At 46.2% G+C, this 15458-nt stretch overlaps 1 protein-coding gene across 1 annotated transcript in view; it reads right to left on the minus strand.

Annotated features, from left to right (window-relative positions):
* Positions 1-9549: 9549 nt before the first annotated feature.
* Positions 9550-15458, minus strand: part of kcp (kielin cysteine rich BMP regulator) — a 43870-nt gene continuing 37961 nt past the window's right edge. The window contains exons 41-48 of the mRNA XM_014124978.3: positions 14994-15136; positions 14537-14709; positions 14332-14443; positions 14128-14229; positions 13882-14046; positions 10628-10731; positions 10330-10523; positions 9550-10213 (exon numbers count right to left, since the gene is read on the minus strand). Coding sequence (XP_013980453.3) covers positions 9996-10213; positions 10330-10523; positions 10628-10731; positions 13882-14046; positions 14128-14229; positions 14332-14443; positions 14537-14709; positions 14994-15136 — 1211 coding nt within the window. The 3' untranslated portion in view covers positions 9550-9995. The remainder of the gene's footprint in view (positions 10214-10329; positions 10524-10627; positions 10732-13881; positions 14047-14127; positions 14230-14331; positions 14444-14536; positions 14710-14993; positions 15137-15458) is intronic.

Below are 15458 nucleotides of genomic sequence, written 5' to 3' on the forward strand. Positions count from 1 at the left end.
GTTGTGTGTTACCTGGGGCAGGTTGTGCGTGTGGTTGTGTGTTACCTGGGGCAGGTTGTGCGTGAGGTTGTGTGGTTGTGTGTTACCTGGGGCAGGTTGTGCGTGAGGTTGTGTGGTTGTGTGTTACCTGGGGCAGGTTGTGCGTGTGGTTGTGTGCTTGTGTGTTACCTGGGGGAGGTTGTGCGTGTGGTTGTGTGTTACCTGGGGGAGGTTGTGCGTGTGGTTGTGTGCTTGTGTGTTACCTGGGGCAGGTTGTGCGTGTGGTTGTGTGTTACCTGGGGCAGGTTGTGCGTGTGGTTGTGTGTTACCTGGGGCAGGTTGTGCGTGAGGTTGTGTGGTTGTGTGTTACCTGGGGCAGGTTGTGCGTGTGGTTGTGTGCTTGTGTGTTACCTGGGGGAGGTTGTGCGTGTGGTTGTGTGCTTGTGTGTTACCTGGGGCAGGTTGTGCGTGTGGTTGTGTGCTTGTGTGTTACCTGGGGCAGGTTGTGCGTGTGGTTGTGTGTTACCTGGGGCAGGTTGTGCGTGTGCTTGTGTGTTACCTGGGGCAGGTTGTGCGTGTGGTTGTGTGTTACCTGGGGCAGGTTGTGCGTGTGGTTGTGTGTTACCTGGGGCAGGTTGTGCGTGTGGTTGTGTGTTACCTGGGGCAGGTTGTGCGTGTGGTTGTGTGTTACCTGGGGCAGGTTGTGCGTGTGGTTGTGTGTTACCTGGGGCAGGTTGTGCGTGTGGTTGTGTGTTACCTGGGGCAGGTTGTGCGTGTGGTTGTGTGTTACCTGGGGCAGGTTGTGCGTGAGGTGTCTATCAGTCTCAGGCCCATTAGGTCCTCATGGGAATTCCTGTTCTGGATTATTGACAGCCACTTCTGGAGCTGACACAGAAAGTATCTCTTTATAACTAAGCTGCTCTTTTTCCCCCCCCCCCCTTGTTGTGCCTCTCTTCCTAAAAAACACAGAGTATGTCTCTCCCTCTTTCTCTCTCCCACCCTCAGTAGTTGTCTCTCACCCCCCTCTGTCTCACTCTCAGTACCCCCCACTCCCCCTTTGTCTCACTCTCAGTAATATAAATTCTAATAATGTGTTCTCCTATTTTACACATGTATTTTAATGTGTGTGAATTGGGGATTTTTTTGTTGTTGCATATCCTGAGACACCCTCAGAGAGTGGGGTCACAGCTAGGGTCACTATTAACCTTAATTGCTACAGGATTGCCATTAAGTGCTTTGCTCAAGGGCACAGACTTCACCTTGTCGGATTGGGGATTCGAACTAGTGACCTTTCAGGTACTGTCCTATACTCTAACAGCTAGGCTACCAGCCGCCCCAGTAGTCTCTCTGTCTCTCTTTTGTTTCCTCTGCAGGTCCAACAGGCTGCGCATCATTCTCTCTCTCCATTGCAGAGAACAGCTCCAATGTCCTCTCCATCATACTCCGCATCGTTCTGTCTCCCTCTAGAGTAGCATGTGGGGTTTTGTGGGTCTCCTGGTCTGATGGAGGGGGAGCAAGTCCACTTATGGCCCAGTGCTCTGTCTCTCACTTCCTTGCTCCCACAGGGCCCAGGAAGCACTCTCATTGGCTCCCACAGCAGTGAAGTCATCAGTGTGTTCCTCATTGATGCTGCTGCTACTCTGTTCTTTATTACACTCATTATTATTTATCCTGATGCCTTGCCACTTTACCCTGCCTTCATGTAGAGTGCATTCGGAAAGTATTCAGATCCCTTGACTTTTTCCACCTTTTGTTACGTTACAGCTTTATTCCAAAAATTATTAAATTGTTATTTTCCCTCATCAATCCACACACACTACCCCATAATGACAAAGAAAAAACTATTTTTTTTTTTTTTTCAAATTGATTGAAAAAAAAAACCCTGAAATATCACATTTACATACAGTATCAGTCAAGTTTGGACACACCTGCTCATTCCAGGGTTTCTCTTTATTTTTACTATATTTTACATTGTAGAATAATAGTGAAGACATCAAAACTATGAAATAACAAATATGGAATCATGTAGTAACCAATTTTTTTGTAAAACTATCAGAATATATTTTATATTCTTCAAAGAAGACACCCTTTGCCTTGACAGCTTTGCACACTCTTGGCATTATCTCAATCAGCTTCATGAGGTAATCACCTGGAATGCATTTTTGATCCAATAAGTTGTGTTGTGACCAGGTAGGGGTGGTATACAGAAGATAGCCCTATTTGGTAAAAGACCAAGTTCACATTATAGCAAAAACAGCTCAAATGAGCAAAGAGAAATGACAGTCCATTACTTTAAGACATGCAGGTCAGTCAATGCACAACATTTCAAGAACTTTTACATTTCTTCAAGTGCAGTCTCAAAAACCATCAACCGCTATGATGAAACTGGCTCTCATGAGGACCACCATAGGAAAGGAAGACCCAGAGTTACCTCTGCTGCAGAGGATATGTTCATTAGAGTTAACTGCACCTCAGATTGCAACCCAAAGAAATGCTTCACAGAGTACAAGTAAAAGACACATCTCAACATCAGCTGTTCAGAGGAGACTGCATGAATCAGGCCTTCATGGTCGAATTGCTGCAAAGAAACAACTACTAATGGACACCAATAATAAGAAGAGACTTGCTTGGGAAAAGAAACACAAGCAATGCACATTAGCCCGGTGGAAATCTGTCCTTTGGTCTGATGAGTCCAAATTTGAGATTTTTGGTTCCAACCGCTGTGTTTTTGTGAGGCGCAGAATAGATGAACGGATGAACTCTGCATGTGTGGTTCCCAACTTGAAGCGCAGAGGAGAATGTGTGGGGGTGCTTTGCTGGTGACACTGTTTGTGGTTTATTTTGAATTTGAGGCGCACCTTTTTTCAACAGGACAATGACGCATTCTTCTCTGTAGATCTTCTCAAGCTGTCAGGTTGGATGGGGAGCGTCACTGCACAACTATTTTCAGGTCTCTCCAGAGATGTTCGATCGGGTTCAAGTCCGGGCTCTGACTGGGCCACTCAAGGATATTGAGGTTTTTCTCGAAGCCACTCCAGCGTTATCTTGGCTGCGTGCTTAGGGTCATTGTCCTGTTGGAAGGTGAACCTTCGCCCCAGTCTATAGTTCCTCAGTGCTCTGGGCCAAGTTTTCATCAAGGATCTCTGTACTTTGCTCCGTTAATCTTTCCCTCGATCCTGACTAGTCTCTCAGTCCCTGTTGCTGAAAAACATCACCACCATGCTTCACCGTAGGGATGGTGCCAGGTTTCCTCCAGACGTGGCGCTTGGCATTCAGGCCACGGAGTTCAATCTTGGTTTCATCAGACCAGAGAATCTAGTTTGTCATGGTCAGAGTTCTTTAGGTGCCTTTTAATAAACTCCAAGTGGGCTGTCGTGCCTTTTACTGAGGAGCGGCTTCTGTGCTGCAGAGATGGTTTTCCTTCTGGAAGGTTCTCCCATCTCCACAGAGGAACTCGGGAGCTCTGTCAGAGTGACCATTGGGTTCTCCCCCGATTACTCAGTTTGGCCGGGCAGCCAGCTCTAAGAAGAGTCTTGGCGGTTCTTCCATTGAAGAATGATGGAGGCCACTGTGTTCTTGGGGACCTTCAATACTGCAGAAATGTGATGGTACTCTTCCCCAGATCTGTGCCTCGACACAATCCTATGGACAATTCCTTCGACCTCATGACTTGGTTTTTGCTCTGACATGCACTGTCAACTGTGGAACCTTATATAGACAGGTGTGTGCCTTTTCGAATCATGTCCCATCAATCGAATTTACCACAGGTGGACTCCAATCAAGTTGTAGAAACATCTCAAAGATGATCAATGGAAACAGGGTGCACCTGAGCTCAATTTCCAGTCTCATAGCAAAGGGTCTGAAAACGTACTTTTGTGTATGTACAGTATGTGGTCTACTCGTCAACCATCTCATTCCAAAATCATGGGCTTTAATATGGAATTGGTCCCCTTTTTGCTGCTATAACAGCCTCCACTCTTCTGGGAAGGCTTTCCACTAGATGTTGGAACATGCTGCGGGGACTTGGCTCCATTCAGCCACGAGCGTTAGTGAAGTCGGGCACTGATGTTGGGCGATTAGTCCTGGCTTGCACTCGACGTTCCAATTTATCTCAAAGGTGTTCGATGGGGTTGAAGTCAGGGCTCTGTGCAGGCCAGTCAAGTTCTTCCACACCGATCTCAACAATCCATTTCTGTATGGACCTCGCTTTGTCCACAGGGGCATTGTCATGCTGAAACAGGAAAGGGCCCACCCCTAACTGTTGTCACAAAGTTGGAAGCACAGAATCGTCTAGAATGCCATTGTGTATCGTAAAGATTTCCCTTCACAGGAACTCAGGGGTGGAAAAAGTACTCAATTATCATACTTGAGTAAAAGTAAAGATACTTTAATAGAAAATGACTCAGGTAAAAGTGAAAGTCACCAAGTAAAATACTACTTGAGTAAAAGTCTAAAAGTATTTGGTTTTAAAAATACTTAAGTAACAAAAATAAATGTTCAAATCATTTAAAATTTCTTATATTAAGCAAACCAGATGGCACAATTTTCACACTCCAACACTCAGACATAATTTAAAAACAAAGCATTTGTGTTTAGTGAGTCTGCCAGATCAGAGGCAGTAGGGATGACCAGGGATATTCTCTTTAATAAGTCTGCGAATTGGACCATTTTCTGTCCTGCTAAGCATTCAAAATGTAACGAGTACTTTTGGGTGTCAGGGAAAATGTATGAAGTAAAAAGTACATCATTTTCTTTAGGAATGTAGTGAAGTAAAAGTTGTCAAAAATATAAATAGTAAAGTACAGATACGACTTAAGTAAAAAATACTTAAGTAATATGTTAAAGTACTTTACACCACTGCAATGGAACTAAGAGGCCTAGCCCGAACCATGAAAAACAGCCCCACATCATTATTCCTCCTCCACCAAACTTTACAGTTGGGCCTATGCATTCGGCTAGATAGCGTTCTCCTGGCATCCGCTAAACCCAGATGGTGAAGCGTGATTCATCACTCCAGAGAACACGTTTCCACTGCTCCAGAGTCCAATGGCGGCGAGATTTACACTACTCCAGCCAACTCTTGGTATTGCGCACAGTGATCTTAGGCTTGTGTGCGGATGCTCGACCATTGAAACCCATTTCATGAAGCTCCCGACGAACAGTTCTTGTGCTGACGTTGCTTCCAAAGGCAGTTTGGAACTCGGTAGTAAGTGTTGCAACCGAAGACAGACAATTTTACATGTTACCGCGCTTCAGCACTCGGCCTGCCCATTCTGTGAGCTTGCGTGGCCTACCACTTCGCAGCTGAGACGTTTTCGCTCCTAGACATTTCCACTTCACAGCACTTAAAGTTGACCGGGCAGCTCTAGCAGGGCAGAAATTTTACGGACTGACTTGTTGGAAAGGTGTCATCCTATGACAGTGCCACGTTAAGTCATTGAGCTCTTCAGTAAGGCCATTTTACTGCCAATGTTTATCTGTGGAGATTGCATGGCTGTGTGCTCGATTTTATACACCTGTCAGCAACAGGTGTGGCTGAAATAGCCAAATCTACTAATTTGAATGGGTGTCCACATACTTTCGTGTGTATATATAGTGTATTGATATGATACAGGGACTCCCTGTATATAACTCCATTATAATTTTTTCCCCTCGTTATTATTTTCTTATTTTTTTTAAACTCTGCATTGTTGGGAAGTTGCTCGTAGGCAAGCATTTCACGGTAAAGTCTACACTCGTTGTATTCTGCGCATTTGATCAAGTTTGATTATTATATTTTCATTATAGATAATAGGACACGTTAGAGATCAAGACAGGGAAAAGCAGTAATTTAGCTATATCAAATAGACAGGCAGACATACTGACCTGGTGAATAGGTGAATTCTGCTCTCCTGGCCACTGCGGCTTATCTGGGGAGATCCCATGCAGGAGCCTCAACAGGCACTTTCCTTCCCACTCCTGACTCAGTATCAGACACTTCAGCACCACCTGATCAGAGGCTAGGGGTCAAACTCCAGGAGCAGGGGGGTATAACACAGTATAGAAAAGAGGCAACAGCAGTGTTCCTGACAGATACTAGACAAACTGTTGTTGAGAGATAGGGGGTTCTTCCTCCTCCTGCAGGTAGAGCCAGGCTTGATGTCTACTGCAGGAGCCGCTAATACTGGGCCTGGAAACAAGGCAGATATATGAAATTGACACAGTAAAGTCAGAGACTTATTCCCATTGTGGTTGCCATGAAGGCCTCACCATGTCTCCTAGTCCTGTCTGGCTGCCAGCAAGCAGTGCACCATAGGACAGTTTCTCCCTCTGAGCACTGATGGTGGCCAGGCTGGCGTACAGACCCATCAGCCGCAGGGTCTCCCTGTCCAGCCTGCAAGGGCAGAGGGACACATTCTCACAGTCAAGGTTGTGATTGGCAAAATGTGTTTGCCTCTTGTAGTTATTGTGGATTTGAGGTGTGCGTGTTTCTGTGTGTGTACCTCCTGGCCAGGGCAGTGAGTGTATTTATCTGGTGCTCAAGGCTGGTGTGTATCCCAGTGAGGAGGGAGATGGCTGACCAAGACTCCTCACTGGGTTTCACCCAATCAGGACAGCCCCTCAGAGACATGCCCTCATTGCGCCTGTTAATCATGTCATCACATGATCAGAGAGGTAGCCATCTGCTGCACACACACTGGCTCATCCGTAGGTTTCCCACTCAATTAAATTACTCCTCTATATCAACTCATTGTGTATAATTGTTATGCACAGCCTAAAACCATCTTAAGCATGTGTGTTACCTGTATATTCTGAAGGCTCCAGGCAGGTCAGACTGATTCAGCATGTCAACTGACTCCTGACTCTCCTCCCATAGCAAACCTAGCTCCACCTCCCTCTCCTCACCCTCCCGCGGTAACAGCGTCTCCCAGGCAACCAGCCCTGGGATATCAGAAACAAGATGGGATGTTCTGCACTGTGTGTGTGTGTGTGTGTGTGTGTGTGTGTGTGTGTGTGTTTGTCTCACCATGGTGTTCATGCAGCATCTCTGTGTAGAGTGTGTGTGTGATGGCGTCATACTTTACTCCCGCCAGTAGGCGTCATACTTTACTCCCGCCAGTATGCGACATATTTTACTCCCGCCAGTATGCGACATATTTTACTCCCGCCAGTATGCGACATATTTTACTCCCGCCAGTAGGCCACATATTTTACTCCCGCCAGTAGGCCACATATTTTACTCCCGCCAGTAGGCCACATATTTTACTCCCGCCAGTAGGCCACATATTTTACTCCCGCCAGTAGGCGACATACTTTAGTCCCATAGCGACACACCCCAACACTTGACCTCTCACCGACGACGTCTGACCACAGCTCATAGATGGCAGTGCTCCGCACACCCCCTCCTGCACCAGCCTGGGGACAGGGACAGACACACACACACACACACACACACAGTGTGATTATGGGTGAGAGAGGGATAGAAAGAGGAAGGAAGGGAAAGAGAGAGGAACACAGTCTTACAGACAAACTAACAGCTTACCTGGCCCAGCGCTGTCTAGCTGCTCTCCTCAGTCTCCTCTCACACATCTTTCTCTCTTTTCTTTCTCTGTGGGTATGTTCTGTGCATCTCTGTCGTACTTAGCATGACCGGCGGTACAGGGCTTGGTTGAGGTGTGCGATGTGTGTCTGTGGGGTACAGTTTTCCTGTGTTCAGCAACTGTACGTCCTTGTAGATCTGTAGAATCAAGGTTCAGAAACACACCCCAGTCAAGGTTTTTTTACTCTCAAATGTCTGAAATATATGCACAACTTTTGAAAACATGGCAGAGGTTTGAACTGAGAACCTTGTGAATAAAATGTTGAGTTACAAGTTGTAATGCTTTTAAATCATTATTGTGTTACAGTAGTCAGACAAATGTGTCTATCTCTTAAGATATGGCCCAGTACATCCCTGGGGCCAAGCTTCCTGCCATCCAGGACCTATATAATAGGCGGTGTCAGAGGAAAGCCCAAAAAACTGTCAGACTTCTCACCCAAGTCATAGATTGTTTTCTCTGCTACCGCATGGCAAGCAGTACCGGAGCACCGTGTCTAGGACTAAAAGGCTCCTTAACAGCTTATACCCCCAAGCCATAAGACTGCTGAACAGTTCATTAAATAGCCATTGGATTATTTACATTGACCCCCCCCCCCCGTTTGTTTTTTTACACTGCTGCCACTCGCTGTTTATTATCAATGCATAGTCACTTCACCCCTACCTACATGTACAAATGACCTCTAACCTGTACCCCCGCACACTGACTCGGTACCGCTACCCCCTGTATATAGCCTCGTTATTTTATTGTTACTTTTTATAAATGTTTACTTTAGTTTATTTGGTAAATATTTTCTTAACCAACAGTGCAGTTCAAGAAAGAGTTAAGGGCTTGTAAGTAAGCATTTCACGGTCTTCACATGTTGTATTCGGCATATGTGACAAAGTTTGATTTGAACTGGTCTGTTGACTTGGAGCAGAGTCAAATGTAGCAAGATTACAGCAACATGCTGAGCTAATCAGAGCATGCTAGCTAAGCATTTATCAACCTCTTAGCTACTCATGTTGAATGAATAAATAGAGCTAGATAAGTGTCAAATATACAAGTGAGTGAGCTAACATTTGCTTTATTGAAATTAAGTTGAATAAGCTATATGAACTTAAGAAAACGTGGAAAGTTATAATTTTCTTATTTACTGACCTATTTGAGACCTAGCTAGCTAACTCTATTTTATGATTAAGCATTAGTAAGAGGTAGCATTCTGCTTAGTCAGTTAGTTCAGTTTAGCTTTTTATGTTTCTGCCCCCAGGAAAGGATAACAGTCCATTACAATTTATTTTTTGCTCATATAGCTTAAACAAAAACGTGAGGGAGGGGAAGAGGTTTTTACAATACAGCTTGGCAATAATAACAGATTTGCCTGTCAAACCTATTGAATTGAAACAGAAAAGAGTGGACTATACACAAACACAACCTAACTTTTATTATACCGGTTTGTGTTTGTGTCAAATTCTGTATAGCTGTGTGTGTGTCCTACATGCCAGTGTGTTCATGCAACAGCTTGTGGAACAGAACACACACATCCTGGAGAAAGCTGTCCTCCTAGAGAACAACGTAAAAACTGGTGAAGCCTACCGACACAGTGCTCCATCACACCCTGGAGAGAACACAGAGTGCTCCATCACACCCTGGAGAGAACACACAGTGCTCCATCACACCCTGGAGAGAACACACAGTGGCTTTACACATCAAACATTGCACACATGGATACACACACACAATACGAATAAAGACAGTACTGGGGAAAATAAACATTCTCAGCCAGTGTCTTAGCTGTTCCATGTTTACGCCATAGACTGATGAATTATACACACTATTGGCATGGTTACGTCAGTCTCCCCAACAACAGAGAAATTCCTTTACCAGGAAACAACAGTGAAAGTTGTCTATCAGCCTCAGACAGGTGACACCTGACCATGTTACTGGTCTCACGTAGGCACAATTAGTTTCCCTGGCCTGTACAATGTATTAAAACACGCCCAAAAACCACACGTTGGATAGTCATCTTTATTTGTTGTGAAATGGCAGAGGGAATGTGTCCAATATTGTAAGTCTGTGTAGTCTGGCATAACACATAATACCATAATACATTCAAATAACTCCCCGTGGATACAACAGAGAATGAGGTTTATACAGTAAAAGCACCTGGGATGTAGTGGAGTGTAACATGTCAACACCTTTTTATTTTCTCAACAGTGTTTTCCCACTACATCCCTACAGAGCACGATAGTGGATCAGCAGCCCTATCCTGAGCGTTAGAGGCACAGAGTGGTCACATCACACTTAACAGTACAAACATAAAATACAGAGAATTCATTACAATGTTGATAAAAATGAATTCAGCTTCACAGAATGTTAATAAAATCCAACAATAAAGTCCACAGGTGAGTGAGACACCTCCTCAGACAGTTCATTCACACTGGGAGAGGTCCGTGTGTGTTAGGACTTGCCATGTATGATCTTGGGGCATGTCTCTGGTGGTACACAGTGGTTGTTGTGTAGTACCAGTCCAGCAGGACACTGGCAGCCGGGCACACAGGGTTTAAAACAGTGGCTCTCTATCACCCCTAGTGGCACGTCACGGTTAACACAGGTCACTGGACATGGGGGACCACATTCATCAAACACGAAACCACGCTCCACTGGACAGCCCACCGCTAGATCGAGAGAGAGAAATGGGCAGGGAGAGAGGGAGAGATTATGTCAACACAGAGAGATGGGGCCTTTTACTGTGGTAAAATTTTTTATACTGTGGTTTTGTGTTTGTATTTACCACACAGTGAGGAGCTCCTCCAGGACAGTTTAGCCCCAGCCTCTCTGCACTGCGCTGCGTAGGCCTCCAGGGCATCACACAGACACTCATCAGCGTTGGCTCCGCAGGCACATAGGTCATAGACACATGCTGCATACCAGGGCTCTGGAGCCACCAAGTGGTGGCAGGTATGGAACACTGCAGACTTCAGAACCCTGAGGAACAAAGGTCAATCAATCAATCAATCAATCAATCAATCAATCTAGCAGGCAAGCTCAAGCTCAGCTAACGTTTTTGAAAAGTCTGGTTTGTGTGTTACCTGCAGCGTGCATTAGCCGACTTCCTGGCCTGGTAGCCTGCTGCCTTACAGGGGTCAATATCCTCCCCAGGCTGACATGGCAGGCTGCTGTTACCACTACCCACCTACAGGGGGAGATAGAGATAAGAAATAAAACTAACAAGTAATTAAGAACAGCAGTAAAATAACAATAGCGAGACTATATATAGGGGGGTACAGGTGCAGAGTCAATGTGCGGGGGCACCGGTTAGTTGAGGTAGTATGCACATGCAGGTAGAGTTATTAAAGTGACTGTATAGATGATAACAGAGTAGCAGCGGTGAAAAAAGGGGGGGGGGGGGCAATGCAAATAGTCTGGGTGGCCATTTGATTCGATGTTCAGGAGTCTTCTGGCTTAGAGGTAGAAGCTATTAAGAAGCCTTTTTGACCTAGACTTGGCGCTCCGAACACTCTATGACTAGGGTGGTAGTAGTCTAACCATTTTTAGGGCCTTCCTCTGACACCGCCTGGTATAGAGGTCCTGGATGGCAGGAAGCTTGGCCCCAGTGATGTACTGGGCCGTACGCACAACCCTCTATAGTGCCTTGCGGTCGGAGGCCGAGCAGTTGCCATACCAGGCAGTGATGCAACCAGTCAGGATGCTCTCGATGGTGCAGCTGTAGAACCTTTTGAGGATCTGAGGACCCATGCCAAATCTTTTCAGTCTCCTGAGGGTCAATAGGTTTTGTCGTCACGACTTCACGACTGCCTTGGTGTGCTTGGACCATGTTAGTTTGTTGGTGATGTGGACACCAACCTGCTCCACTGCAGCCCCATCGATGAGAATGGGGGAGTGCTCGGTCCTCTTTTTCCTGTAGGCCATAATCATCTCATTGTCTTGATCACGTTGAGGGAGAGGTTGTTGTCCTGGCACCACACGGCCAGGTCTCTGACCTCTTTCCTATAGGCTGTCTCATTGTTGATCAGGCCTACCACTGTTGTGTCATCGGCAAAATGAATGATGGTGTTGGAGTCGTGCCTGACCGTGAACAGGGAGTACAGGAGGGGACTGAGCACGCACCCCTGAGGGGCCCATGTTAGAGGATCAGCATGGCGGATGTGTTGTTACCTACCCTTAGCACCTGGGGGCGGCCCATCAGGAGGCCCAGGATCCAGTTTCAGAGGGAGCTGTTTAGTCCCAGAGTCCTTAGCTTATTGATGAGCTTTGAGGGCACTATGGTGTTGAACGCTGAGCTGTAGTCAATGAATAGCATTCTCACATAGGTGTTGCTTTTGTCCAGGTGGGAAAGGGTAGTGTGGAGTGCAATAGAGATTGCATTATCTGTGGATCTGTTGGGGCGGTATGCAAATTGGAGTGGGTCTAGGGTATCTGGGATGATGGTGTTGATGTGAGCCATGACCAGCCTTTTCATTGCTACCGACATGAGTGCTACGGGTCGGTAGTCATTTAGGCAGGTTACCTTAGTGTTCGTGGGCACAGGCACTATGGTGGTCTGTTTAAACATTGGTATTACAGACTCAAACAGGGTAAGGTTGAAAATGTCAGTGAAGACACTTGCCAGTTGGTCAGCGCATGCTCGCAGTACACATCCTGGTAATCCATCTGGCCCTGCGGCCTTGTGAATGTTGACCTGATTAAAGGTCTGACTCACATCGACTGCGGAGAGCGTGATCACACAGTCTCCCGGAACAGCTGGTGCTCCCATGCATGTTTCAGTGTTATTTGCCTTGAAGCGATCATCAAAGTAGTTTAGCTCGTCTGGTAGGCTCGTGTCACTGGGCAGCTCTCGGCTGTGCTTCCCTTTGTAGTCTGTAATGGTTTGCAAGCTCTGCCACATCCGATGAATGCCAGAGCCGGTGTAGTATGATTCGATCTTAGTCCTGTATTGACGCTTTGGCTGTTTGATGGTTCATCGGAGGGCATAGCGGGATTTCTTATAAGCTTCTGGTTTAGAGTCCCGCTCCTTGAAAGCGGCAGCTCTAGGCTTTAGCTCTGTGCCGATGCTGCCTGTAATCCATGGCTTCTGGTTGGGGTATGTACGTACGGTCACTGTAGGAATGAAGTCATTGATGCACTTATTGATGAAGCCAATGACTGATGTGGTGTACTCCTCAATGCCATCGGAGGAATCCCGGAACATATTCCAGTCTGTGCTAGCAAAACAGTCCTGTAGCTTAGCATCTGCTTCATCTGACCACTTTTTTATTGATCTAGTCACTGGTGCTTCCTGCTTTTAATAATTTGTAAGCAGGAATCAGAAGGATAGAATTATGGTCAGATTTGCCAAATGGAGGGAGAGCTTTGTATGCATCTCTGTGTGTGGAGTAGAGGTGGTCCAGAACTTTTCCCCTCTGGTTGCACATTTAATTAACATGCTGATAGAAATTTGGCAAAACGGATTTAAGTTTCCTTGCATTAAAGTCCCCGGCTACTAGGATTTCTTGTTTGCTTATGGCGGAATACAGCTCATTAAATGCTGTCTTAGTGCCAGCCTCTGACTGTGGTGGTATGTAAACAGCTACGAAAAATACAGATGAAAACTCTAGGTAGGTAGTGTGGTCTACAGCTTATCATGAAATACTCTACCTCAGGCGAGCAATAGCTCGAGATTCCTTAGATATCGTGCACCAGCAGTTATTTACAAAAATACATAGTGCGCCGCCCCTTGTTTTACCAGATGCCGCTGTTCTATCCTGCTGGTACAGTGTATAACCAGCCAGCTGTATGTTGATAGTGTCGTCGTTCAGCCACGGCTCCGTGAAGCATAAGATATTACAGTTTTTAATGTCCCGTTGGTAGTTTAATCTTCCGCTTAGGTCATCGATTTTATTCTCGAAAGATTGCACGTTTGCTAGCAGAATGGAAGGAAGTGAGGGTTTATTCGATCGTCTACCAATTCTCAGAAGGCAGCCCGCCCTTCGGCCCCTTTTTCTCTGCCTCCTCTTCACGCAGATCACAGGGATTGGGGCCTGTTCCCGAGAAAGCAGTATATCCTTCTCGTTGGGCTCGTCAGACTTGTGAAAGGAAAAAAAGGATTCTGCTAGTCCGTGGTGAATAATCACAGTCCTGATGTCTAGAAGTTAATTTCGGTTATAAGAGACGGTAGAGGCTACATTATGTACAAAATAAGTAAAAAAATATGTTACAAACAAAAAAACACAATCGGTTGGGGACACGTAAAACGTCTGCCTTCCTCTCTGGCGTCATTTTACACAACTACAGGAGTTGTGGTTAACACTCTACCTACAAAGTAGACAGACACACACTCACTCACCTTCCAGCTGTTTCCAAAGTCGGCCTCTGATTGACTGACTTTTCCTGCAGGGGTTCGTAGGTCGTCCTGGGGGTAGTTGTTGAAGTTGCCACAGAGACCACAGGTGTGACCTTTATACGACCCCGGTATACTCACTTCCAGGTGGGACCGCCCACTCCACAACACCTGAGGAGTTCAGACATGTAAGAGTTAACACAGGTAAGGGTTTAGACAACTTAGAGTAAATAGATACAGTAGTTTTAGTACCTTTAGTCCTATATTAGTGTTGAGTAGGATGGTATTTGTCTGGCGCTCCAGGTAGATGTATGGTTCTTTGAGGAAAGGCAGGGTGACAACCTTGTAGTCCACCTGGAATAAAAAACACACCTCAGCTCAGATTGGCTCTCACCTCTTACACACATACTCTGATTGGCTCGCTGCTAGAACATTCACAACCAGAAACCCACTCACCCTAACGACCCAGTCCTGGAGTAGCTGCACTACCACATCTCCTATGAAAACTGTCACTTCTTTGGTCCAGGACACTCCCTTTCGACCACGGTCATCATTGGTCGCATGGATACTGGACACGCACAGGTGTACACAAATTAGTTCAAATCAACCAAATACCAAATCTCGCATGAATCTTGTTAACAGAAAAAGCATTGCTTTGTACCTGAAGTCCCCTCCGTCACAGTCCTGGGACAGTATGTAAGTGCAGGCCCCCTGGAAGTGGAGCATGCGGCCATCGAAGGTCCTGTAGTGGGGATCCCCAAATGCTACGCAGGTGGCTGGCCGTGGTATGCAGTGGGGACAACACACACCTGGGATCACAGCAGGATTCTCATCCTGTTACACACAAGAGTCAAACGGAACACATAGTTAGAATACTAAGAAACCAGATGGAACACTGAAAGATCAGACAGAAAACACTGCGAGACCCAGACAGAACACAGAGTCAGACGGACCACTGAGAGGCCAGACGGACCACTGAGAGGCCAAAAAGAACTAATAGACCAGACGGAATACCGAAAGAACATATGGAACACTTAGTCAGACACAACACTGAGAGACCATACAGTACACTGAAAGACCAGACAGAACACTGAGAGACAAGTGTGTGTTATATTGACCGCTGCACAGCCTAGTGGAGGACAGCGTTGGCTGTAACAGTGTACGTCTCCAACCACACAGGTACAGCTGGTACACTCATCCACTTCCCACTGTTCATTAGACTGGTACACAGAGCCTTGGTACACACACTGCACCCCCGAGTCTGAAACACACACACACACACATTATTTAGTGGTATATTAACAGTTTAGCTGTGTAGTGGTGATATTGCATAGTTTTTTTTTACCCCTTTTTCTCCCCAATTTTGTGGTATCCAATTGGTAGTTACAGTCTTGTCTCATCGCTGCAACTCGTATCGAGTTGGGGGAGGCGAATGTCGGGAGCCGTGCGTTCTCCGAAACATAACCCAACTAAGCCGCACTGCTTCTTGACACAATGCCAGCCGCAACGATGTGTCGGAGAAAACACCGTACACCTGGTGACTGTGTCAGCGTGCACTGCGCCCGGCCCGCCACAGGAGTCGC

Source organism: Salmo salar, chromosome 10 (assembly GCF_965601325.2).
Source record: "Salmo salar chromosome 10, fSalSal1, whole genome shotgun sequence".
Classification (NCBI taxonomy): Eukaryota; Metazoa; Chordata; class Actinopteri; order Salmoniformes; family Salmonidae; genus Salmo; species Salmo salar.